This window comes from Lynx canadensis, chromosome D2 (genome assembly GCF_007474595.2).
Source record: "Lynx canadensis isolate LIC74 chromosome D2, mLynCan4.pri.v2, whole genome shotgun sequence".
NCBI lineage: Eukaryota > Metazoa > Chordata > Mammalia > Carnivora > Felidae > Lynx > Lynx canadensis.
This window is the reverse complement of record NC_044313.2, coordinates 69,715,550-69,741,666: the sequence shown is the minus strand read 5'-3', so window position 1 is coordinate 69,741,666 and position 26,117 is coordinate 69,715,550. Positions and strand designations below refer to the sequence as shown.

Genomic DNA, 26,117 nt, shown 5'->3' with positions numbered 1-26,117 from the left:
TGACTTCTTAGCCTGGCAGTCATGTCATCCGAGGCCAGGGTCAGCCTGACCGAGGGTCTTGACTGTTGGCAGAACTGAGAATGCCAGGGGCTTGACCGATCGTTGTTAACTCTGCGTGGGCTCCTCCGTTTAGGCCAGCCCATGGGGGTGCCACCCACGGAGAGTGAGCTGGCCCTGTGCTCGGGGGCCAGGAGTCCCTGCCCCAGCGGAACGCAGCTGTGATCGGGAGTGCCCTTGAGGGCTGGGGGCCAAGTGCAGAATGGTCTGTGGAAGAGTTCCCCCCTGTTCAAATCCTGCTTTGTCTTCCAGCCCAGCGCTCCCTGCCTGGGGCGCGTCCTTCTGAGACTGAGCTGCCCTGGCGCCCCTGTTTCTCTGCCCTCTTCCAGCACGGAGGGGAGGCTCAGAGGGAGAACTGCCCGCCCCAGCTGGGGGTGAGTGGGGCCGTTATCTTTCCCACCCATCTGTCAGCCTGTGGGCCCCCCTCGGTGGATTCCTTTCTCATGCTACTGATCTTTTGAGAGGAAGAAACTCAGTGCTTGGAATGCTCCAGAGAGGAGAGGCAGGGAGCAGAGAGGATTCTTGGCATTCCCCCGTGGGTCTGGGCTGGGGAATTTAGAGGAGATGTCTGCAGAGGCAGGTCAGGCCCTGGCGCTGGGTTGCTGGGCTCTAGGGACAACCCCCCTTCAAAGCATCCGCCCCTCCCCCTGCCCCAGATGTCTGGCTTCTTTCTGTCCGTCTTGGTCCTCCTCCCAGCGTGCATTGCCTATTTGGGGATGGTAAGTTGGCTGGTGGGGATGGGTTCGTTGATTTCCTTCTGCATCAAAAGGTCTCTGAGGGCCAATATAAACCATTCCCAGAGTAGGGAGGCCTTCCCGCCCCTTCCTTGGGAAGAAGAGTAGGCACTTAGGAGGCTTTGTGCTGAATTTTTGAAAGATCCGTGAATGATATCACACTTTCTGCGTGCTGTGTGCTCTGGGTCCGGGATGTGCACACACGTTGAATTCTTTCGCCCCTGGGAGATCAGTGTCCCTGCTCTTGCTCTGGGTCAGGGTTTTGGGCAGGGGCTCGAAGAACGCCGTAACTGGCGGGCGGCTTGAATCCACGGAGAGAGATTGGAGCGCAAGTCCGTTTGGCTTGCGGGTGGCTCCTGCCCGTGGCGGGACAGGAGGGCATCCCGTCAGGGTGTTCAGTGCCTAGAGGAGTCCCTTGCTTCCAGCCCGTAGCTCTGCTTGCCTTCTCTCCTTACTGCCAGTGACAGTTTGGAGCCACCCTGTGCCCCCGTCCCAGCCTGACTCCTGTGCTGCTTGAGGTCCCCGGACCTTCTTCGCCGAGACCCCCGTCTCTGCCCAGCAGTCACGGCTCCCTCCTCGTTGCCCCCCGTTCTGACCCTGGCTCACCTTCCTGAGAGTCAGAGCTGAGCCCTGTGGTACCCTGACCTTTCCTGGGTCTCTGTGTGTGGGGGGATGTGTCTGTTCCTTCAGCCCAGTGGCCCTAGCCCTGCACCTCTGGCCCCAGGGGTCTTTCCGGCTGGTATGTCCTGTGGCCCTCAGCCCCGCGCCCCAGACACCGTGCTCTCCTGCCCCAGGAGCCATGGCCTTTCCTGCCTCGGTGCCATTGCTCACCCCCCACCCCATCCATCTGTGAGGATCCGGTCTGTCCAGACGCGCTGCAAACCCGCGTTCTTCTGATTCCCACGGCTCCCGTGCCCCCCATCTTTGCTGAGCACCTGCCGTGCCTTCTCTCGTGTGAGCCTCGCAACAGCCCCGTTTTACAGATAAGAAAATGAAGGCATAGAGTGCGGGGTGTAGACTAGACATCCGAGCCCAGCACCACATACATAAGCTGTGCCGTAGCAACCTGGCTGCCTCTTAGATGAAAATGTGGCATTACTATTGTTGTCCCCGTGAGATGATGAGCCCCTGGCGGGGGGTGGGGGTGGGCAGTGGAGGCTGTCATTGGCCCCTGAACCTTGGAAACTCGGCACCCGGGGCCCCGGTGCACCTCCCAGCTGTTGGGCCTCTGTTGGGTTTTTCCCCAGGCTCACTCCGCCTGACATACGGGTATGGGGGCTGGAGCAGGATTAATCCACGTGTCTGTAGGTCCCCTTGCTCCCTGGGAAAAGCATAGGAGTATGTAATTTAGCCCCTGGTCCGAGCCCAGTGCCTGGGGATTGGGGGCGGGGAATCCACCAGGCCCTGCCCCTCCCCCTGCGGGCCCGGAGGGTCTGACGTCCCCAGTGGCCAAGTCCTGCCGTGCCTTCCCTGTCAGGCTGTCACTTCTCCTGGTTTTGTGATTCTAAAAGTTTTTCGTACCTTCTCCTCCTCTTTCCTTCTTTGGAGGAGGAGGTGGGAGAATAAATGCTAGATGGCTTGTGGGCTTATGCAGATTTGCTCCAGTAAACTAGGATGTTTCCTGACAACGCTTCTGTAGCCTTTGTCTCAACAATTTCGATGGGTCGGACGCTGCCAAGCCCAACAGTTAGTTTTGGCTGCGCGCACTCCCCCTTTACTGAAATATTACACATTCCTCTCCAGTGAGCGGGGCGTAAAAATAGATCCTGGGCTCGGTTGTGGTCTTTCTGTTTTTAGAACGGACGCGGCCAGCTGAGACCCAGTTCCCCACATGGGGTGACTGACGCCCAGTCCTGGCCTGGCTGGACAAGATCCTCCCGCGCCGTCCTCCCTCGGGCTTTAGCTAGCGCCCGGGACGTGGGGGGGTGATGAGCTGTCACCGTTGCTGCGACGGGGGCGGGGGGGGGTTTTCCCCTTTACTCCCCCATCTCCCGTCTCAAAGATTGCGTGAGACTGCAGAGTCGGATTCCCCCACCCTGACTTCCCGTCCGTCCCCGGGTGGGCGAGCTGGAGTCATTGACCCGTTGGCTGTTCTTCCCAGGTCGCGTCCTTCTGCCGGGCCCCGGCTCGATGTCGCCCAGCGTTGGTGGACGCGGCCGACGCCGCCTCCCTTCCCAAGGGCGCTTTCTCCACCCCAAGAAAAACAGCCTTCTTCCCAGAAATAAGAGAGCGGCATCTGGAACTTCGTCATCCTTGCACTTTCCACCTTCCGGTGGTCATCACGGGATCCACAAGAGGCCCCCTTATTAGACCTGTCAGTTCCACGAGGCAGGGCCGTCCCCGTCCTGCTCACTGACCCATTCCAGTGTCAGAAGGGCACCCCTCACACCTGTCTCTCAGAACCTCTGCTATGGCATAGCCTTCAGAGGCCTGGTGGAAGGCGAGGGGGACAGTCCCCAGCAGTCTCCGGACTGCAGGCTCTGACGAAGTCCACAGGACAGGACGGTGGCTTGGCCACACTACTTGGGGGGGGGAGCTTTGCAGCCCAGACTCCATGACCTGACACTGGGCACCCAAAATGGGGGCTCCAGAGTAGCATTCACCCCGGCTCTGCTACGTGTCCCTGCTGTGGACAACAGGTACCATGAGCCAGGCCCCTGGTGACCAGAGGAAGGCGGGCAGGAAGGCGTGAGAGGAGCCAGAGCCCAGAGGGGACCCACTGGGACTATTGCCAACGCCCCATGCAGACTTCTGACCAGGTGGCTCTGTCCCTCGAGGAGTGCCACACGGTCTCCGATTGCCCAAGGCGCCATGGGCACAGCCTCCGTCATTCTGTCGTTGCGTTCAAGGATGTCACATCCAGCCAGTGCTGCTTGGGCGCCTTTCCAGCGATGGCCCGAAGCAGTCTGGGAACCACTGTGACTGCCTCCTCTCCACAGCATCCCTGGCTCGGTCCGTGGCTGCCTTCCACGTAGACAGTTGCTCAGCCTAGCCTTCCAGAGCCTTCTGAGCAGAGATCCCACTGGAGAAATTGCTGATCCTAAAAAAGCCCGAGGCTTGATGAAGTGTTCGCTTTTAAGTGCCTTCCTTACGTTGCAATTTCCAGATCAAAGTCAACTCCATTCTAAGCCTTGGTCTCCACTTCCGAGGTATCTTTAGCAACTTGCTTACTTAAAGAAACCCATGCTCTCTATGCCCATAGGCTCCCTGTATTCTAGTGTGGAATTTGGAAATATGCAGAGTACTGAGAATGGTTCATTCAAAAACAGCCCTTTAGAAAGTCAGATTAGATCATCAACATACTTACAGAAGGCCTGCTGTGTGCAAGGCTCTCCGGTGTCTATGTGGATGTCATCCCTGGTGGCCACTGGTTTCTGTACCTGGCGTGATGCCCAGCACGACCGGATCCAGGTTGGACAGTTCACTGAATTGCTCCCCATGTCCCATTTGCTCATCTGTAGAATGAAAATTAAAACAAAAAACAAAACACCCAGCCCAAGGGGCTCCTGGGTGGCTCAGTCCGACGCTTGATTTCAGCTCAAGTCACGATCTCACGGTTTCGGGAGTTCGAGCCCTGCGTCGGACTCGGTGCGCTTACCACGCGGAGCCTGCTCGGGATTCTCCCTCTCTCTCTCTGCCCCTTCCCCGCTCACACTCCCTCTGTCTCCAGATAAATAAACTTAAAAAAAAACAAAAAACAAAAAACCAAACCCAGTCCGACAACAACGAAAAAGCGCCCGATGCATTAGACGCACTCGAGCACCCGCGACCGTCAGAGCTCTGACGTCTTTTCCTTGGCGTAACGGCGAGCTTCAGCGCACCTGTGCTCGTGATTCGAACGTAGTTTTTTTCTCGTGGCTTTATCACATCTCGTTTACAAGCCTTGAGTAGTGACCTGTGGCCACCAGAGCCCAGGCTTTTGGAGAAGTGTCAGACTGAGACCGCAGGCCAGTTTGTGAAACCAAGCGAAGGCATATGCCTTCAAGTAACGAAGAACCGTGTTTTGTACGTTAAGTTAGCACGGTTTTGAATTCCACCGTGTCCACGTGGAAACAGTGACTGAAAATATCCTCTGATACATCGCCGGGCTGGTGGCGTTAGAAATCGGGGCAGCCCTGGAAAACAAGCTGGCTGGTATGCACCTAGAACCGCAAGAGAGGGAAGCTTTTGTGTTGACATTTCACTTTGGGAAGCCGATCTGAAGAAACGAGGTCCACACGGGCGAGCGCTGTAGGCACGAAGGTGGTTGTGGCAGCCTTAATGGTAAGAACACAGGTCAGAAGACGCAGGTTGTCCGCGAGTGAGAAAACGGCTAAGTAGACGGTGAGGCAGCTCCTCAGGGAAGTAGCTTGTACGCAGTACAAATAATGGTCACAAAGACCACATAACCCCGTGGGCCGTGCTCACGAGTAAGTGAAAACACAACACCCCGAATTACATGCGTAACAGAACCACCGCCTCCTGTGATACGTGTACGAAAATGGCTCCCCCAAAATGCAAAAGGTAGAAAGAAAATGCTTTTTTCCTGATTCCTCGACTCTGCGCATTATCAGTGCAGTTTCATTGCTTTTATTAAAAAAAAGAAGAAGAAGAGGAGGATCTGAGAGCAAAGTGGGGAGGAAGAGAGGAATGTTCAAGATTGTTCGAGATTGATTTTAGAAATGGTTGAGGCGGGAGACTGCTTGCTGTGCAGGCCCGGGAGGCCCTGTCCGTGTGCTCTGGCCTGGAGATGGGGCTTGGGATTCCTTCCATCTAATGATTTGTTCTCCAGGACAGAGCAGCACTGGCGTTTTTAGAGGCCGCCGTGCTGAGCAGTCTCGGACCAAGGAAGGCATTTCTGGGACAGTCGGGCCGGGTGGGGGCGCTGCCGTGGCCTCGGGGGCCTAGGCTCACAGGTGGGCGATGGCATCCGCCTTCCAGGACCAGGACGAGGTCAGAGCTGCAGAGCCCTGCTGAGCGGTGAGTGTCCCAGCAGAGGACCCCTCTGCGTGACACACGGTCTTGCTTGGCTTGTGAGGCCACAACAAATACGGGGGCGGGGGGGGGGGGGTCAAACAGTAGATGTTCATTTCGCACAGTCGTAGAGGCCGCGAGGTCAAGGTGACAGTGTGACGGGGTTCTGGTGAGAACCCGCTTTCCTAGCTTGCAGGACAGCCCCCTCCTCGTGTCCGTGAGCGGTGGGAGAGAGATCCTTGCCCTTGTGTCTGTGTTGATAAGGACACCGGTCTCATCGTGGGGGGCCCCACTCTCATGACCTCATCTCAGACTGATCACCCCTCAAAGGCCCCACCTCCTGTTACCGTCACTTTGGGAGTTAGGGCTTCCGCGGGAGAACTGGGGCACACAGGCGTGCATTCTGTAGCAGGCTTCGAGAAGGCAGAGCAGGCGAGGCCGGGTGGGTCGGGTCTCCGAGGCTGCACTCAGGCCCACCCTTGACCTTCGTGGTTTTGTCCAGGAGAGCAGGGTCTGGCTCGGTTGGTTTCTTTCACGCTTGTCCGCCCTCCCGCCGCCCTAGGTCAGGAGCAAAGGGCCTGGGCAGTGGGGGCCGGGTGTTGACCTTCACGGCTGTGCTGTGCCCGGCTGGGCCGTGCACCTTCTCAATCACCTTCCCAGGGAGGGCGGTCACCGCCAGACAGCTCCTCCTCTGGAAGGCGCTGGAATCAGTCCCGACAAGACAAGGGGGTGCTCTGCTCCCCAGGCAGTGAGGCCTCAGTCATCAGTGAGTCAGAGCCTCTGCGCCGTTGGGGGCCTGGGTGGCCGCGCTGCCGTGTGGTGGGTTTGGCCGATGGCCGTCCTGAGGGGCAGACGGTTTCGGCAGATGGACGACACCCGGTGTTGATGTTGCCGGGCGCGCAGAGGTGGGAGCTGGTGCAGCCCTTGCACCGGATCGTAAGGCTGACTCTCTCCTTTCTGTGTCCCCGCTGCAGAGTCAGATGGAGTTCAGCGTGTGCTCCTTGTCTATCCAAGAGTCGGGCAGCGGCCCGGCCGGTGAGCCGAGGCAGTCTAAAGCCTCCCAGGGCTCGCAGGCCCTCCGGCCCTCCCAGGGCGGCAAGTCCTCCAGCCTGGATGCCCTGGGTCCCGCCCGGAAGGAAGAGGAAGCTTCCTTCTGGAAGATCAACGCCGAGCGCTCCCGGGGAGAGGGGCCTGAGGCCGAGTTCCAGTCGCTGACCCCCAGCCAGATCAAGTCCATGGAGAAGGGTGAAAAGGTCTTGCCTGCCTGTTACCGGCAGGACCCCGCCCTGAAGGACAGGGAGGCCAAGGCCGAAAGGCCCGGCAACCTCCGCCAGGAGCAGCGCGGCCTCCCCTGCGTCAGCATCGAGCCCGAGAGACCTCAGCCCGTCCAGGCCCGCCCCAGCACCACCCCGTCCGAGCCTGAGGGGAAGCTTTCCTCTCCCGAGGCCAGGCGGGAGGACGTGGAGGACGTAGAAGACTCTCTGTTCTCGGAACCCATGCCTACACAGGTGAGTGGCCGCCTCCTCCGGGGGGGACCCCGGGAGACCTCCCACAAGACGGGTGGGCCACAGATGCCCCTCCCTGGGCATCTGGGGCATCTGGGCCACAGATGCTTGCTTCTTCCCCTCCCCCTTCCTCCCGCTGCCCACTCCTTGGGCGACTTTTGGGATCGGGAGAGCGGCGACTGACCAATCCGCCAGGGGCGTGTTTCGTGGGTCCATCTCGGTGCCACGACTTGGTTGCCCGTTACTCGTGGTGTGCCTCAGATGCCAGCTGCCTTTCCCCACGTGTGTGAGGGCAGGTAGGGGAGGGACCGCAGGAGGGCGGTGAACACAGGAGCTCGCAGGGGGGAGGCGGTCAGTGTGGGAGGGGTTCGGACGCCCCCCTCCACCGAGGGGTCTATAAAGTTGGGCTGGGTGTTGGGGAGGAGGGGACCGGCGGATGCCCCAAAGGGGGCACGGAGGAAGCAGGCAGGACCCCTGAGCCTCCCCCAAGAGCGGCCACACTGCCGCAGGAAACTCTCGCTTCAAGGAATGATTGGCAGCTACTCATTTCCTAGCAGGGTAGGGTTATGTGTCCAGCGAGGAATCCTAAGGAAGGAGTTCTTTTGGGGGGGGGAAGCAAAAGAAAGATCTGAGAGGGTCACCGGGTGAGGAGGAGGAGTATGTCGTGAAGGTGAATAAGGGTGTAGGAGAATAAGGGCGAGTGCCTTCTGAGTGTTTTCCCATTTCTCTGTGGAAGAAATCGACCATTGTCTTTACCAATTGGTCTGAGACAGTGAAGAGAAAGCCCAGTGTTTGGTTAGGACTTCAAAGGGATCTAGTGTTGGAGGACTGCATCAAGCAAACAAACAAAACAACCCCAAAAGTCATTATATTTCAGATTCCCGGGAAGCCTTGGTTTTGTTTTTTTTTTTTTAATTTTTTTTTTTTTTAATGTATTTTTGAGAGAGAGAAAGCACGGGAGGGACAGAGAGAGAGAGAGAGAGAGAGAGGGAGACACAAAATCCAAAGACAGGCTCCAGGCTCTGAGCTAGGTGTCAGCACAGAGCTGGACGCGGGGCTCGAACCCACGACCCGTGAGATCATGACCTGAGGCGAAGTCGGACGCTTTGCCGGCTGAGCCACCCGGGCGCCCCGGGAAGCCTTGGTTTTGAGACGTGGATTTACGATGAACAAAGCCATAGTTTGGGTGCAGGCATGGCTGAGAACCATCTCTGGGGGGAAATCATGGATAGCTCATGTACGTGGGTGAGACCACAGACAAGGTCCTGTGTCCCGTCCATCTCAGAGATGGACAGCACACCCCGGGGAACATTAGTGCTTCCTGGCAGTCAGACGCGTTGTGTGAGTCCCGACGAGGGGAGGGCAGGAGGGATCAAAAGAGACCACCTGCTCCCACACGAGGATGGCCAGAGGGAGGAAAAGAGTGGTCTTTAGGATTGGGTCTGGATTTTGGAGCCTGGGGAAGTTACCTATTGGCCAGGCAGTTGGACGCGCCTGGGGGCCACCCTACCACAAGCCCTTCTCAGCGTGTGCCTTGCTGGTTTTCTCCATGTTAGCAGACTCTTTGGCTGTCTTTTTTTTTTTTTTTTTCCCTTGTTAACTCATATGTAGAAAAATGTCTATTGTGGTTAAATACATGTAACGTACCATGTGCCATATTGAGTATACGGTAGACCCAGGGGTCGTGACACGAGATGCATTCGCGTTGTTACGCAGCCATCGCTGCCATCCATCCACAGAACTCTTCCATCTGGGAAGATGAAACTCCACACCCATCAGCCGACTCCCTATTCCCTCCTCCCCCAGCCCCTGGCAGCCGCCATCCTACTTTATATTTTCGCGAATTTGACGACTCTTCGCGTCTCAACGTAAGCGGAAATCAGACAGCGTCCATCTTTTTGTGACCGGCCTGTTGCCCTCCGCGTCGTGGCCTCGGGGTTCACCCACGTCGTGCCATGGGTCAGAATTGCCTTCCTTCTGAAGGCCGAATAATATTCCACCGTATGGATTTACCTCCATTGTTTGTCCATTCAGTCTGCTGATGGACGCTTGGGTGGCTTCCGTTGCCTGGCCGTTTGTGAATAATGCTCCTTGTGAACGCGGCCGCACGAGTATCTGTCCCAAGTCCCTGCTTTCCATCCTTTGGGATATATAGCCAGAAGAGGAACTGATAGATCGTACGGTAATTCCATGCTTAACTTCCTCAGGAAGTTATGTTTCCAGCAGTGGTCGTGCCATCTCGCTTCCCCACGACAGTGCGCAAGAAGGCCGCGTTTTCCGCATCCTCACCGCCAAGTGTTCTCTCTCGTTCTTGGTCGTAGCCACCCTAATGGCCGGGAGATGGTATCTGTGGGTCTCCTCGTGGTTTGGATTCGCAGGCCTCCAGTACTCGGCGATGTCGACTCTCTTTCCATGTTGCTTCTTGGCCATTTGTGTATCCCTTTTTTGGAGGCACGTCTCTTCCGATCCCTTGTCCAGTTCTAGCAGCCGTGTCTTGTCACGTTGAGCTGTGGTCGTCCGCTGGGTGTTTCCCCGGAATGGGGTTCCGGGTGCCTCCGCTCCTCTCTCAGCAGGTGGCCTTGTGAGTTGTCCTCCCGAAGAAGGGGGGGGGGGGCCCTGTGACAGGAGCTCCGCCCGCCTTCCGCCAGCCGCACCTTCGCTTTCTAGCCCGTTCTTTCAGAGTCCCCACCCTCTTGAGCCAGCGTTCTCGGCCCCTCCCTGCCCTGCCTCCTGTGGTACCCTGCCCCATCTCTTGGCTCCATTCTGTGCCTCTACCCTTCTCGCCCGCCTCCTCCTTCTGGCACACACGCCTCCGTGCCTCCGCAGTGATCTTTCTCTCATACCCGGCACCTGGCTCTTCCTCTGACGTGTAGAGTATGAGAGAGTCGTAATCGCAGAGACGTAGGAAAGTGGAGGGGGAGGGCAGAGTCAGCGACCGCACGTGAAATCCTCGGAAAGAACCGATCCCTGAGTGCAAAGCAGAGAGGGACGTGGCCAACCTCACCGAAGAAACCGGTAGGAAAGCAGAGAGACGACGGCTTGCCTGATGTCCTGACGGGCCCACTTTGCATCAGTGTCGGATGCGGCCAAACCGGCCCGAGACAGGCTTCCTGTGAATGTGCTTAGTCCTTTGCTGCCATTGTCTCCACATAGGCAGTTTGCCATTGGCCAGTTACGTGGAGGGTGGGGTGTCACGGTGTCCTGTCCTCGCCCGGGAGGGCTGCAGCCCGCCGGCGGACCCCCGTGCTTGTGCTAGAAGGCAGTAGAAAGACTGTCTTTGTCATTTGTCCGCTTACTCCACGATGACTCGATTCCAGCATGCCTGTCCCTGCACAGACAGAGGACATACATTTTTCTCCTCTTCTCTGTGGGTAGGTCTGTAAACTTGCTCTCAGACCTGCCTGGGGACGGAGGGGGAGAAGTGTTGGATCCCGGAGCGGGTAGCTCACCCTGAAGTTTATTTCATTTTCTGGTCCCAAGCACTGAGGCAAATTGAGGTCAGGGAGCCTCCGAGATAAAAGCAAGGCATCTCATTTGGGTCAATTTAAATGAGATGCTGTTTTTAGATTATCCGTAACTAAAAAAAAAAAAAAAAAAAAAAGTGTATCTTACTTTGCTGTGTTTCTGTCCCTTCCGCAGGTCACCTCAAGTAATGTCGTCTTGAAGACAGGATTTGATTTTCTGGACAACTGGTAAAATGTATCAGACAACCAAATAATAAGAATAAAACCAAGAACCCCTAAATGTTTTCCAAAGTGGTGTGGTGGAGGAGGATAAAAAAAAAAGGGCAATATTTCCCTGTGTATTTTCCTGGTTTCTGTACGCTCTTTTCTTAATCATTTGGAAACTGGTAAATATCGCCTTGTCCGGATTTCCAGATTTTTCTCTTTTTTGGTAAGGCCAGATATATATGCTATTTTCAGTGATTTGATAAACAGAAGTTTTACATTTGGAATTTTTAAACGACCGTTAAGGCATTGAGTAGGTCTCGTGAATAAAGCCTCTGTTCCCAATTCCACCCCGTTTTCCCCCCTCCCCGGAGAAAGAGTTTTCTCATCGTGTCCCCAAAACCATAAAAGCGATTTCCGTCTCTTTCTCCTTTAGCCTCTCCCCTTTTGACATGAGCGGCGTGCGCTTTGCTGGGTGGCTGTCGGTGATGCCCTCGGCTGTGGCGGCCTCAGTGTGCCGGGCTGGCCGTGACCGCGGGAAGATTCCTCCCCACCCAGCATTCCCGGATGCCCAGGGCTCCCTGACGCCACGCCCCTTGCATCGTGTGCCACGCTCTACCCTCACGTCATTTCCAGGAACCCCACTGTTGGCACAGAGCAGAGATGGTCTTCAAGCCGCCCCGATCCGTACTCGAGCTGTTCGTCGTCGTTTAAGAAGAGTTGCATGTTTAAAAGTTTTGTATTAACTTGTCATTATTTTGTATGTAGAGTTAGAGGTTGTGAAGCTCCACTTCTTCTTGGGCGTGTACTGGTTTCCGTTTGGAGGTTCTTTGCTCCTCCTGTGGCCCCGGTGGGTGTTCCCGGGTCCGGGACATCTGCAGGAATGAAGGGCAGGTGGCAGGTGTTGGAGGACAGAGCCCTTCTGATCGGTTGCGGTAGAACCTTCCAGCGGGAGGCTGGCAGGGGCGGTGGACGTCCTTCATCCCAAGGACTGCTTAGACTCTCCTGATGGATCTCTCTGCCATCCCTGACCACCAGCAGAAGGAGTCGTCTCTGCAGCGCCCCAGCAGCGCCCCCTGGAGACCCCTTGCGGTCCTATCCACGGTGTCTCTTGGAGCCAGACTGCTGCCCGCTGCCGTTCAGATGGAGGTGGCCCCCAGGCTGCCTGGGCAAGGTGGCCCATGCCCCAGGCGTGGTGGGTGGGGCAGGGCGAGGAGGAGAGTGGCCCTTACCCTGGGAAGCCTGCGCCCTGCCCGTTGGCCCCGAGCTGCGCCCCCTGCTGGACATGCCCGAGCGCGATCTACACGTTGCCTCTCACTGTGTTCTCCTCACCTGAAGCCTTAACCCCTGTGAGTCCTGCGAGTGAGCGCCCGGTTTCCGTACCAAGGTGTGTCTTTTTAAAAATGCGTTTCTGTCTCATACGACACCCTTAAGTGGTTTCCACAGCGTCCAGGGTAAAGCACGTGGCGCCTTATTTTCCCCAGGAAGATTCCTGCCAAAGCTGCGGCCTGGCCAACTTTTGCCTGGGTTTCTGCCAATCGCATTATGTCCCTGAACCTCATTTGGCCCCTTGGGGTTGTGGATGTGACCTTCCTACGTGGGTGACTGGCTGCGTTATGGCAAATACAGATTTCTTCTTGTACCATTTGAGGATAGTTGAAACGTCCAAGGGCAAAAAAAAAAGGCTCAGAACGTGGCGGGGACGGAAAAGGGAACTTAGAAATCCCAGCCGGGGTGCCAGCCCCTCGAGTCAGCCACTGAGCCTCAGAGCCGGGCTTCCCACCTGCCTCTACTTCCAGCCTGGAGGGCAGTGCACTGTTTTAGAGCCCGCGCTTGAAAACAGGGCTCCTTAAAAAAAGAGAGAGAGAGAGAGAGAGAGAGAGAGAGAGAGAGAGAGATGTCCAGGTGTGAGTTTGTATTCGTCGACGCTGATGTGGCCAGGGAGGAACTGCACCTGGGGACAGTTAGCCCACAGTGATGTGTCTGTTCTCTTGCGAGACAATTCTGAGGCCTTTCCAACTTTCTCCTAAAGCCCGGTTATTCCTTTCACGTCCCCCCCCGCCCCCCACCCCAGGGGGCGCAGGGGGCGCAGGGGGTTGTTGAAAGCCTCTGCGTCACCCGGTGCCGCCCGGGGCCCGCTACCCCGAGTGTTTAGTTATCTCTTACGACAGGGCGTAATGTTTCATGATGGGGCAGCCTCCTGAGATGAAATGTAAAGTCACAACTTAGGAAATCCTCAAGCCGCGTGGCTTTGCTCCGCTTCTGAGAAGGAGACGTGAAGGGGCCCGGAGGACACAGGCTGGCCAATCCCCATCCCGCCTGACCTGAGGATCCTGGTCGTAACCCCGGGCGGTCTGTGTAAAGATGGTCAGTAAGGAAAAATTCAGCTCTTAGGTTGGCCACCTCCTCCCCACCCCCCTGTGTCAGGATGAAGTTCCTAGAACCAGACGTTTATATGTATTATTTTAAAAAGACACACTTTTCAACTGAAGCCTGTATTTGGTTTTGGGGTGTCCCCCGCTCCCCGTTCTGCGCACCTGGGATTTAGCTCAAGGATTTAGCGTCTTGCTTCGGGTGACTGTTTCATAAACTCTCCCCCAGGAAGTCAGAAACCAGTTTCCGTTCTTCCCCTTGGGGGGGGAGGGGAGGGTCCCCACCCCGCTCTCTGGGTTTGGGGGTGCTGTCCACTTGGGGACAGCTGGGGTCCGTCGCCCAGCCCTCGCCGCGCGCCGGACCCCACGTGGATGTCAGAGCCCCCCTCCCTTTCTTCGCGCTTCCCTTTCTTTGATACACGTTTTCCAAAAAATGAAGAATTCTTACGACTTGTAACTTGGTTGTATTTTATATTAATAGCCTTTAATAAAGCCATTTAAAATATGTGAGGTGTGTCTGTTTGGGGGCTCTACTCGAGTCAGGAAGCCCCTCCGGATGACTGCTGTTGCACACAGAGAAGAGAGGGTTGGTGCTAGTTAAGCAAGCGTGGGCTTCAAGAAGCCCACCGGGCACGGGCCTGACGCGCGCCCGCTGCAGGTTGGTGGGTGGCGGTGGTCGAGGTGCACAGGCCCGTAGCTGAAGGGTAGACCGGACCCCGGAGGGAGGGCTCTTGTATAGCCCCTAGGTGACCAGGAAGCCAAGGAAGGGGTTCCCAGAGACGAGCTTATCGCATCCAATGACTGACTGAAGAGCAGATGGTATCTCCCAGAAAGCTTTTACCTTGAATCTGGTTGAAATGGATTTTCCTTGGAAAAAATAACAAGATTAAGCATGGCCGATGAATGCTATTGCATCCGTTAAAGTGCAGGTGGTAAGTTACCAGCTACAGATGGAAGGGAATTTAAAAAAAATTTTTTTTTAATGTTTTTATTTATTTTTAAGGCAGAGAGAGACAGAGCATGAGCAGGGATGGGGCAGAGACAGAGGGAGACCCAGAATCCAAAACAGGCTCCAGGCTCCGAGCCATCAGCACAGAGCCCAGCGCAGGGCCTGAACCCACGAACCGTGAGATCGTGACCTGAGCCGAAGTCGGATGCTCAACCGACTGAGCCCCCCAGGTGCCCCGGAAGGGAATTTTTAGATGTCAATTTTCCAGATCAAAAAAACTTTTAAAACTAATACCTCTCAGGAAAATGGTGATCCAGGCCGACAGACTTCTGCCTTACGATCCTGCACCGTGGGGCCTTGCTGCCTCGGGGGCCCAAGATTCCAGCAAGTGACTGTACTTGCTGACTTGCTGACTGTGGTGAAGGTTCTGAGACCCGCAAGCATTTGGATTGTTGTGTAGACGCATTGTGAGAGGAGGCAGAATAACTCCTGAGCTCGTAGGTTTGACAGCTTACGATAGTTAAGTATGTGATACTAATATCCCTATATTACATACCTGTATATATAAAGTTTCTCTGCCGGAAGGAGTCATCAACGTAGAGGCAGAATATGCCTGGATGCGTTGTGGAGGCAGGAGGAAGATGTTGAATCTGGGGGGACAAGGATATCCTTTGTTGGGGTGGGGGTATTCATGGTGCTTTTCCAGCATTTTCTCCGGTCTGAGCCTGTGCTCATATGCAATTTCCTGATGAACTTATCAGCCTTGCAGATGCCTCGATACCAAGAGGGAAACACCTTGGGGGGTGTTTCCTCAGTGATTCTGAATCCAAAGTCAGGCAGCGAACGAGTGAGCAGCCCTGGATAGATCAACTTCTGCGTCTAGAGTGGCAATACCAACTAGAAACTTAAGTAGAAACATACCAACTCCTGATGGCCGTCAAACACGTAAAGTATCCAGGAATCAACCTCAACAGGTATACAAAAACTTCTTTCAAACGGTGAAAAGGAGACAGAAGATGTAGAAAAAAGATCTGAATGATCCCGGGTGGGCTAATGTAGTGATATCAAAACGTTCATTCCCTCCAAATCATTTTGTAAGAGTTAGCGCGACGTGAACCAAAATCATGGTTGGATATTTTGAGAAATTTGACAAATTGGCACAAAGTCATGGATGGAGAAATGATAGCTCACTGAGGTATAAGAGGGGGGGACTTGCTGTGTCACTTAGGAACACGTTAGAAGGCCATCGAAATGTTGTCTGTGGGTATTGGTTTGAGGATAGATGATCAGATCAGTGAAATAGGGTAGGGAGCTCGGGACAAAGCCGTGTGTATATGAGACCTCCGTTGAGGGTCAAAGTGGCACCACAGACTGGCAGGAGGGGGGCTCACCCCCGGGAGAGATGTGAGCACAGATTCTTACCCAACGCTGTATGGTAGATGGGCTCCTACTTCGGATTCTGCGTCTCCGTCTCTCTCTCTCTGCCCCTCCCCTGCTGGTGCTCTCTTTCTCTCAAAAAGAAAGAAACATTGGGGCGCCTCGGTGGCTCCATCGGTTGGGCTTCTGGCTTCGGCTCAGGCCATGATCTCACGGTCCGTGAGTTCGAGCCCCGCGTCGGGCTCTGTGCTGACAGCTCGGAGCCTGGAACCTGCCTCGGATACTGTGTCGCCCTCTCTCTCTGCCCCTCCCCAGCTCATACTCTGTCGCTCGCTCTCAGAAAATAAATAATTATTTAAAAAAAAAAAAAAAGAGAGAGAGAAAGAAAGACAGCAGATCTGGAGTGCACCAGTGGCGATCGCATGCCATAAGTGCCTGCTTGCGTGAAATTTGCTATCTCTCATAATCGAGGTCTGTTCTGATCTCTCACTTCAGACAAGAGACTCATTTGTTCAGCTGGTGGGTTAGGTCAGAGGTGGCCCGTGGCCAGCATTGGTTAGCTCTTTTGTGGCTCGTCTCTGGTTGCATTTGGTGCAACCGAAGTTGCACATCAGCCAACACCTATAAAGCCTCCTGGATTAATTCAGGTGCTTCTGTAACACCAGCCGGGGGCCACTGAGCAGATTGGGAGGAGAGTGAGGGCAGGGGTTAGTGGTACCTGACGCCCTGGTCCTCGGGGGACAGAAGTCACACAGGCTGTGTGACATTGGGAGGACACTGCAGAGAAGATGATTCTGTCACTTGGCTGCCTTTACCACAGCCATCTGAAGTTTATGCCCACCAAGAACTCGTTAGGCAATAAAACCATAGACAGTAATATGTGTGAGGGTCTCTAAAAATTATTTAAAATTTTCTAACTATGTTACAGAACGTGTGGAAAACACAGTCTACTGCTTTAACACAAAACCAACTTTTTTTTTTTTTTTTTTTTTGCCAGTCTCGTATGGTGAAAAATGTCCGGGTCCAAGTAAGCATGTGGGGATGGTCCTGGCTGGAAATGAGATCCAAATGCAAGTCTGGCAACCACATGGGCCCTGGCAGTTCTCTCTGTGCCGCTTCCCTCCCTCCACCCCTCATCGTGTCTCCCTCCGCCGATTCGGGCCGACACCTAGCCCCAGGGTTACAATAATCCATCGTTTGCTTCATAGTTCTTACCGTGTTGCAGCCCGGTGTTGGGCACTGTGCATTCAGTAACACAGTTACTCACGGGGCTTACATTCTCCTGGAGGAGGCTGACTGAGCATACGACCCCACAATTTTATGGTTGAAAACCACTGAGAAGTAAACAAGATTTCTGCTTCTAGCCATGATAAAGTAATCCAAATGAGACTTAACCCCCATGTTATAAACCACTAGAACACTGGAGACAATAGGTGACAAACTATGTGTGGACTGGACGGCAGGCATTGCAGGACTGTGATCCCAAAAGAAGGAAAGCAAGGGGAGTAAGCCTGGGGATTGTCCTGGCTTTCTACCTTGAGGCGTTTTCTAGACCACGTTGCAGAAGTCTCACCCAGCTGAGGAGAAAGAGTTGGGGGGCGGGGGGGAGGGAACAGATGGCTGGAATTTGCAGGAGAGAACTGTGCGGAGAAGAAGCTCCAGAAACATGCCTTAGGATTCCCCTTGGGTATGTTGGAGACAGTTTCTGGACGGCAGCCCAGCGAGTGGGGATCCGGACAGAGACTGGCTATCTTGCTGAAATGAAGAGAATGAGACTGGGGAGGCCAAGAGGGCTAGAATTGAAAAGGCAAAGTTCCAGAGAGTAAGATCTCCAGAGGTCTGCACTGGGGCTCCCTTAAGTCTCTGGCGAAAGCCATGGGGCACCTGGGCGGCTCAGTTGGTAAAGTGTCTGACTCTCGATTATTGGCTCAGGCCATGATCTCGTGGTTTGTGAGATTGAACCCCGTGTTGGGCTCCACAGTGATAGTGTGGAGCCTGCTTGGGATTCTCTCTCTCTCTCTCTCTCTCTCTCTCTCTGTCTCTCTGGCCCTTCCCTGCTTATGCATGTGCTCACGCTCTCACTCTCTCAAATAAACTTAAGAAAACAAAACAAAAAGGTCTCTTTGGCCTCTTTGGCCAACCTGTGCATGTGTGGAGTGAAAGGTAGGCAAGAATGGCCTCCCCGAGTTCACACGAGGCCAGGAATCAGTCAGGTTCCCTCCAGGTAGAGTATAGGCCAAGTTGAGTCTGTGGGGCCCTCACCAGAGATCCTAGAAGAAGCTTGCACTAGAGACAGGGCTAAATCAGCCTTAGAATAAAGGATGCTCCAAATCTTCCCTGAAGGAGTTCTAAAACAAGACGTGAAAGGATCAAACCAATTCACAAATAACTTAGCTGCCCACCAGAATATGTCCAACTAGAACTCTATGGGAATGCTACCAAATCTAGCAGTAAACCCCAAATTCACACTGTTCAGCCAGCAATCAAAAATTACTAGACATACAAATAAGCAGGGAAATAGGACTCCTACACAGAAGAACAACCAGTCAATAGACCAACCCAGAAACGACAGATGATGGGAGTAGCAGACAGGATTTCCAAGCCACTATTAATAAATATGATCCTTATCCTCGAGGATGTACTGTAAAATGTAAAGAAGAGAGGAACAGAACTGAGATGAAACTCCCTGAAATGAAAATTTCACTGGAGTAGAATAAAATTGGATGATACACTGCAGAAATAAATGAACGGGGAGACAGCAGTAGATTCTATCCAAAATGAAGCAAACCGATAGGGGGGAAAATGAACTGCAGAGTCATGTGGGAAGATCCTAAGTGATCCAGTTATAAGTAATCAAAATCCCAGAAGGAGACCAGAGGGATGGAAAAAATATTTGAAGAAATAATGGCCAAAATTTCCCAAATTGATAAAAACTATAAACCCACAGATTCAAGAAGTTCATTAAGCCCCAGGTAAGACACACACACACACACACACACACACACACCCCATGCCCCAAATAACTGAAAATCAGTAAGAAAGAGAACATTTGTAAAACAAAAACAAAACAGACAAAAACAAAAAAAACAAAAAAAACCCCAAAAAACAGCCAGAAGAAAAAAAAAAAGGCTTCTCCCAAGCTTGAGTAAATGGAGAAACATCTTTAAAGTGCTGAAAAGAAAAATAGAGTTATTGACCTAGAATTTAACAACCAGCAAAAAAAAGTCCTTTAAAATTGAAGGCAAAGTACTTTATACACACACACACACACACACACTGAGAAAATCTATCACCAGCTGGCCTGCATTACAAGAAATATTAAAGTTATTTGGACTAAAGGAAAATGATACTTAGAAGTTCGAATCTGCACAAAGGAAGAGTACAGAAAAAAGTAAATAGGCGGGTAAAAGCCTTTTTTTTTTCAGATTTAAAAACTTTTAGGAAGATCGTTGTTTAAAGCAAAAATAATAGCAATGGATTGTGACATTTATAACATGTAGAAGTAAAATGTGTGACAATAATTGAAGAGATGAAAGGGAGAAACAGAAATATACTGCTGTAAAGAGCTTACATTATACATAAAGTGATGTCATATTATTTAAAGTAAGACTGAGAAGTTAAACGTGCACAGTGTAAACCACATAGAAACTGCTAAAAATGAAAGGACAGACGCGTAGATAATAAATTGTGGAAGCAAAGTGGAATGCTAAAACGTATCAGAAAGCGGGAAGAGAGGAAAAATAGAAACCGAACAAATGGAACAAATAGAAAACATATAGCAAGATGGTAGGTTTATGCACAACTGTATTGACAATTATGTTACAATTGATAATAATTGATAATCATGCAAGTGGCCTAAGAACTCCAGTTAAAAAGCAAAAATTGGGGGCACCTGGTGGCTCAGTCAGTTAAGCATCCAACTCTTGGTTTCAGCTCAGGTCATGATCTCACGGTGCCTGAGTTCGAGCCCGGCATTGGGCTCCTGCTTGGGATTCTCTCTCTCCCTCTCTGCTCCTCCCCTGCTCATGCTCTCTCTTTCTCTCGCTCTCTCTCTCGCTCTCTCTCTCAAAATAAATAAAACTTAAAAAAAATTTTTTTAAAAAAAGCAAAATTTTTAGACTGGATAAAAAAGCAAGTCCCAACTAGATGGTGTCTACAAGAAATGCACTCTAATACAAAGACACAGATAAACGAGAAGTAAAAGGACAGAAAAGAATCTCCCAGGTAGCTGCTAATCACCAGAAAGCTGAAGTGGATATATTTTTGTCAGACAAATTAGACTTAGTACCATGAATATTGTCAGGGGGTAAAAAGTACATTTTATCATCACGGGGTGGGGGGGCTATATTAATAAAGAGCACATAGCATTCTGCAGCCAACAACAGAGTTTCAAAATACATGAAACAAAATGAAAAAAGCAAAAAGAGAAATAGACAAGTTAACACGTAGAGTTTGAGGTTACAACGCTTTCAGTAATTGATAGAATCAGGAGATGGAAAATCAGTGAGGATATAAGAGAATATCAGTAATCAATTTGACATAAGTGACATTTGTAGAACACTCTCCCCAGCAACCACAGATTACAATTTTTTTTCAAGGGTAGGTGAAAAATTCACCAAGATACAATACGTTCTGGGTCATATAAGTCTCAATAAAATTAGGATTGAACTCATCCAGAGTATGGTCTCTGATTGAAACGCATTAAATCAGAGAATCAGAGCTGGAAGATGTCTGGAAAATCCTCACATATTTAGATATTAAATATTATATTTTAAAATAATTCATGGGCCAAAGAAGAAATCACAAGGAAAAATTAGAAAACATTATGAACTGAAAATACGGCATATCAAAATCAGTGATACACAGCTAAAGTAGTGCTTAGAGGGAAAATTATAGCTTAAATGCTTACATTAGAAAAGAAGAAAGATCTAAAAAGTTAATTCTCTAAGCTTTTACCATAAGAAACTAGAAGAACAAGTTAAGCAAAGGAGGGAAATAATAAAGAGCAGAAATCAATTAAACAGAAAATGGTCCAGCAAGAGCGAAATAGTTGATATTTCAAAATCTAGGTCTTTGAAAACAATTAGTAAAATTGATAAAATGCTGGATAGGCTAATTTAAAAAGAGAGACACCTCATTTACACACACATGCAATGAAGCACAAACTAGTAATATCAGGAATGAAAAAGGGACATCACTATAGATCCTTTGAATATTAAAAGGACAATAAAAGATTATTGTAAACAATCTAATGCCAAATCATATAAGTTAAATGGAATGGACTGCTTCACTGAAAGACACAACCTACTAAAAGCGACTCAAGGGGCGCCTGGATGGCTACGTCAGTTAAGCGTCTGACTTCAGCTCAGGTCATGATCTCGCGGTCCATGAGTTTGACCCCGCATCGGGCTCTGTGCTGACAGCTCAGGGCCTGGAGCCTGCTTCAGATTCTGCAGGAAAAGTATTTGACAAAAAACACCCAATCATGAGAAAAGTTCTCAGCAGACGAGAAATAAAAAGGAACGTTCTCAACCTGATAAAGGGCACCTATGGAAATCATACAGCTAACATATTTGAGAAAGGCTGAATGATTTTCCCCTAAGATTAGGAATAAGCAAGGATATCTACTCTCACCACTTCCATTCAACATTTTGTTGGCAGTCCTAGCCAGCTCCGTAGGACAAGAGATATAAATAAATGGCATGAAATTGAAAAAAGTGAAGTTCTATTTATTTGCTGTTGACATGACCATACACATAGGATATACATGTGGACGCCTAAGGAATCCACAGAAAATCTACCAGAAAAAATATGCAAGCAAATTTGGAAACATCACAGCAAAGAAGGTAAATGTACAAAAACCAATTGTATTTCTATATACTAGCAATAAATTGGAAAATAAAAATTTAAATGTCATTTACAAGATTATCAAAAAACACAGAATTATAATTAAATATGTGCAAGGTATATACACTAAAACCTACAAAACGTTGCTGAAATTTAAAAATACCTAACTAAATAATGAAATATACTATGTTAATTCTTCAGAAAATTCAATATTGTTAAGATATTAGTTCTTTCCAAATTGATCTATATCTACAGATTCAATGCTATCCAAATGAAATCCTGGCAGGTTTTTTTCTTGTTGTTGTGATTGTTTTTGTGTAGAAATTGACAAGCCAATTCTATACGTATATGGACATTCAAATGTCCTAGAATAGCCAAAACAATTTTGAGAAGAACAAAGTTAGAGGACTTAGTCTGATTTCAAGACTTAACTGTAAATCTACAGCATCAAGATAGTGTGGAATTAGCATAAGGATAATTAAGCAATGAGAAGTCCAAAAATAGCCTCAGACATATATACTTGAATTTTGGGGGCAAATATGCCAAAATAATTTAATGCAGAAAGGACAGACTTTTCAATAAGTGCTGCAAGAATATCCATTTGGGAAAAAACAAAAAACAAACAAAAAAAACAACTGTCTTGACCCTTACCTCACACCATATATAAACATTAACTTCAAATGGATTATAAATGGAAACAGAAAAAAAAAAAAAAAAACTATGTCTGGAAGAAAACATAGAAGGAAGTGGTAATTGTACATACTGGAAGGATGCTGGGAGAACCCACCACCATGATGTAGGGAGACTGAACAAATTGGTCCTGGGGAGGGTCAGGAACTAGGCAGTTCAGTGGGCCTCTGCCATGAGGACTCTGGGATCTTCTTTCTAGGATGCAGGAGAAAGTACACAGCACCACCTGTGAAGGAGCCTGCTCCCTCTGCTCCCCAAATTTAAATCTGAATCTAAACAAACCTCTAGAGCTAACCTCCATCAATAGGAAAAGCCAGAGGGGAGAGAGACAAGATTCACGGCACCACAGAAAAGCACACGGACAAGACCAGAATATGGGGCATTCTAGGGCTGTCAGCTTTGGCCCTCTGAAAAGCAGGCTCCAAGATAAGATGAGCCCTGTAAGAGATGTATGGGGGAAATGTCTGTGAGGGAAAATGGGAAGGGGCTGGCCTGGGAGAACCACTGGGTGACAGTGCAGTTCTAACCTGTGCAAGGACAGACGCAAAGGAGTTGGGTCAGAAAAGTCTCAGGGTATGCAGTGTCTGCATGGTCTTTCCCCAGGGTGTCGGCAAAAGTTGACTTGACTCCAGCCGCCTTCCAACCAGTTAGTAAATTCTGGGGAGAGAGACAAAAGAGAAGAAAGCTTTTGATCCATGTGGCCAAGGGATATAGCAGTGTGCCCAGATTCATAACCCACTCCCCACCCACGGTGGATGGTCCACTCTGGTCCGTGCTTCTTCTCAATTTGTGTCAACTGTCACCAGGAGATGTCATGACGTATCACTCCAGCAGATCTCTGGAGAGGAGTGGGGTAGGGCTGGAGTTGGGTTGGAGGGATACCATTTACGCAGTATTAACGGGCACTTTGCAATTTAACACTTGAATATTTTTTTCCCATCACCTCAGGTAAGTAGGTTCACTCACCTTGAGCTACAGTGCCGGATATAGATGTTTATCTTACTTAGGTCATAGGAGGTAATTTTCTTTACTTCCACTTGTCCTCATGCTTCCCGAGAACTTCATGGGGTTTGCCCTTAGGCAGATCCTGATCCCAGAAATATCCCTAAAAGCCTGAAAGGGAACATGAAAAAAGGAAGCTTTAAGCTGATCTTAGCACATGATAATGGCAGCTGAATTTTTCCCAACTCCTGGAAGGCTGGTCCCAGCTGAGTGGACCACGTGAATGGAGAGAAAGCTCTTGGTAGTTCAAGCTGGGAGCGTCAAGCAGGGGCTGGGCCCCAACAACCCAACCGACCTGATTTGCATCCACTTGAAGGCATGGTGAGGGACGAGGTGGCCTATCAGGACCCCTCCTCCTTATATTCCAGTTAAATTGAATGTGAATAGGCTGGTTTATTGAGCCAGACACTCTGGTGGAGCTTTTTTGCACAGCCAATTTGATGAAAGACCTTTTAATTTTGAAGGAGCTATTCGAACACAGCTGCATGAAAATGTCTGCATTACTATGAAGATCGCCATTCATTGTTGATAAGAAGTGTGCCTTCCAGGGACCTCACCCCATCTCTCACTCCCAATGATCACCCCTAAGGTGGGCATCTGCAGTGGGGTGAGTCCCATGAATTGGTTGAGGATATGTGTTGGTTTTCTATTGATGCTATATAAAAAAAAATCACCACAAACTTGGTGCTTTAAATTTATTATCTTACACTCTTGTAGGTCCAAAGTGGAATACACATCTCATGAGCTAAAATCAAGGCGTCATCAGGGCTTCGTTCCATTCTGGAGGCTCTGTGGGAGAATCCATCCTTCCCTTTTCCAGTTTCTAAAGTCTCCCCCCTTCCTTGGCTCATGACCCCCTTCCTGCATCTTCAAAGCCAGCAGTATATTTCAATCCCTTTGAATCTTCTCTTCTGCTTCCTTCTTCCACTTCTAAGAACCTTCTTGATGACATGAGGCCCACTTGGAAAATTCAGGAAACGTCTTCCTGTCTCAAGGTCAGCTGATCAGCAGCCTTAATTCTGTCTGCAAGCTTCATTCCCTTTTGCTACGAAACAGTCACAGATTCCAGGGACTGGGACGGAATATGTTGGGGGTAGCATTAGTCTGCCAACCACAGGACATGGTTTTAATTACCTGGTAAGATCGCCAGAATGTTCCTGAGGAAGGGACATTTATACCAGGTGAGTAGTCGGAAAACCGTCGCAATCAGTAGTTTAGGCAAGAAGTAATGATAACATGTGGCCCAGATGGGCAGTGGTGGAGATGGAGAAAAATGGATTTAACGGACATTTGGGCAGCAACTTGACAGAATGAGTCACTACTCCAGAGCGATGGGACCTATTATCATCCTCCACAAACACAGATGAGACCCTCAGTTTTGATTGGGAGGAGATACTGTCTGGATTCAAGCTGACCCGATCCCCCAGAGTCAAGGCCAGACAGGAAATAGAACCATTTCATCAGCAGTAGGCTCTTAGCCAAGCCTGGTTGTCCCTGTCAGGTTTCATCCTACATATTATTTACCTGGGAAACAAAAGCACTTGATCGATCGTTTGCAAAGGTGGCTTCCAGCAATTCCTTGCATCCCTGATCACAATATCAGTCCCTCCCAGCAAGAGACGGAGTCCATTTCCCTTCTCTTGGGATCCGGGCTGACCCCCAGACTCGCTGTGGCTAAAGGAATATGGTGGAAATTATGTCGTGTGACTTCTGAGCCTCAGCCTCCAGAAAGTGGGCTGCCAACGCTCTTGCTCTCTTGAAGTGTTTCCACCCCTGTACAGAGAGTGGACTTCTGGTGGATGGGTGGCTTTGGAAGAGAGCCAACTCAGTCAGTAGACCAAGCCAACTGCCTTACGAGTGAGCAAGGACATCGGGACCAGCCGGTCTCCTGCTGGCTAACTGTCTTGGCTCAGGCTGTTCTAACGCATTACGGTTGGCCGGGTGGCACGAACCATGAACTTTTATTGCTTGAAGTCCCAGAGACTGGAGAGCCACGATCCGGGTCCCAGCATGGTGAAGGCTGTCTTCTCACCGTGTCCTCCCGTGGAGGAGAGAGGGCTGGGTTTCTTCCTCTTCTTATGAGGACACTAATCCATCACGGGGGCTCATCTTTCATGACCCAGTTCCTGCCAAAGGCCCTGCCTGCCAACGCCACCCTATTGGGAGTTAGGGCCTCAACATATGAACTTGGTTGGGGAGGACGTAGACATGCTGTTCGTAACACCAACCGAGGAACTGAGAGGAACCGATCCAGCTGACCCCTGCCCAAACACCAACCCACGGAGTCACGAGCAAGTAAATGCCTGCTGCTGTAAGCCGCTGAACGTCAGTGTGGCTTGACGGACAGCCAGGTAACTCATCTGCTTTTCCCACGACTCCACCTCACCCAAAGCCGACAAGGAGGTTATGTTTTGAAAAGGGCGGAATACATACACACATACGTAGCAAAAAGCTGAAGCAACCTTGTCTGACCAGATAAATGCCTTGTGCAACAGAAGCGCTCAGTGATTATTTGTACTGTGGTTCATTTAGTGATGATACACGGATAGATGCACAGCCCGCCCCACCCTTGGAGGGCCATGGCCATGTACAAGGCACTTGCCTTCGTCTCTGTCCATTACTGAGATGACAGACGGCGCCCACCTGGGCTGTAGGCAGAGAAGGAGCCTGGGATGATGAGGAAGGCCCCTGACAGAGTTGCTGGGGGCCGGTGACACTGTGCTAAGGGGGTTAGACGACCAGCGGGTGCACACTCCCCTAGTGCCGGAACCTTGGCGGAACACAGAGACGCCTTGACGTGCTATCCCTGCTCCTGGGAAGTCAGCTAGACTGACTGAGCTGCCGGTGGAAAGGAGTTTCCTGTTACCCTCTGTGTGACTGTAAGTCACTGTCAGCTACTAACCTGCACCTGTCAACGCTTGAGATCTAGAGAAAAGTCACAGAACAGAGAACAGGGGTGGAGG

At 51.0% G+C, this 26,117-nt stretch overlaps 1 protein-coding gene across 2 annotated transcripts in view; it reads left to right on the top strand.

Moving 5' to 3' along the window:
• CD2H1orf198 (chromosome D2 C1orf198 homolog) overlaps positions 1 to 13,796 on the top strand; it is a 30,906-nt gene extending 17,110 nt beyond the window's left edge. The window contains exons 3-5 of one of the 2 annotated variants that reach the window (XM_030334392.1): positions 6,719 to 7,252; positions 10,889 to 10,948; positions 11,354 to 13,796. In XM_030334392.1, the coding sequence (XP_030190252.1) occupies positions 6,719 to 7,252; positions 10,889 to 10,945 (591 nt within the window). In that variant the 3' untranslated portion in view covers positions 10,946 to 10,948; positions 11,354 to 13,796. Of the gene's footprint in view, positions 1 to 6,718; positions 7,253 to 10,888 lie in introns of both variants that reach the window. The other variant, XM_030334391.1, reaches the window with a different exon arrangement.
• Positions 13,797 to 26,117: the final 12,321 nt, after the last annotated feature.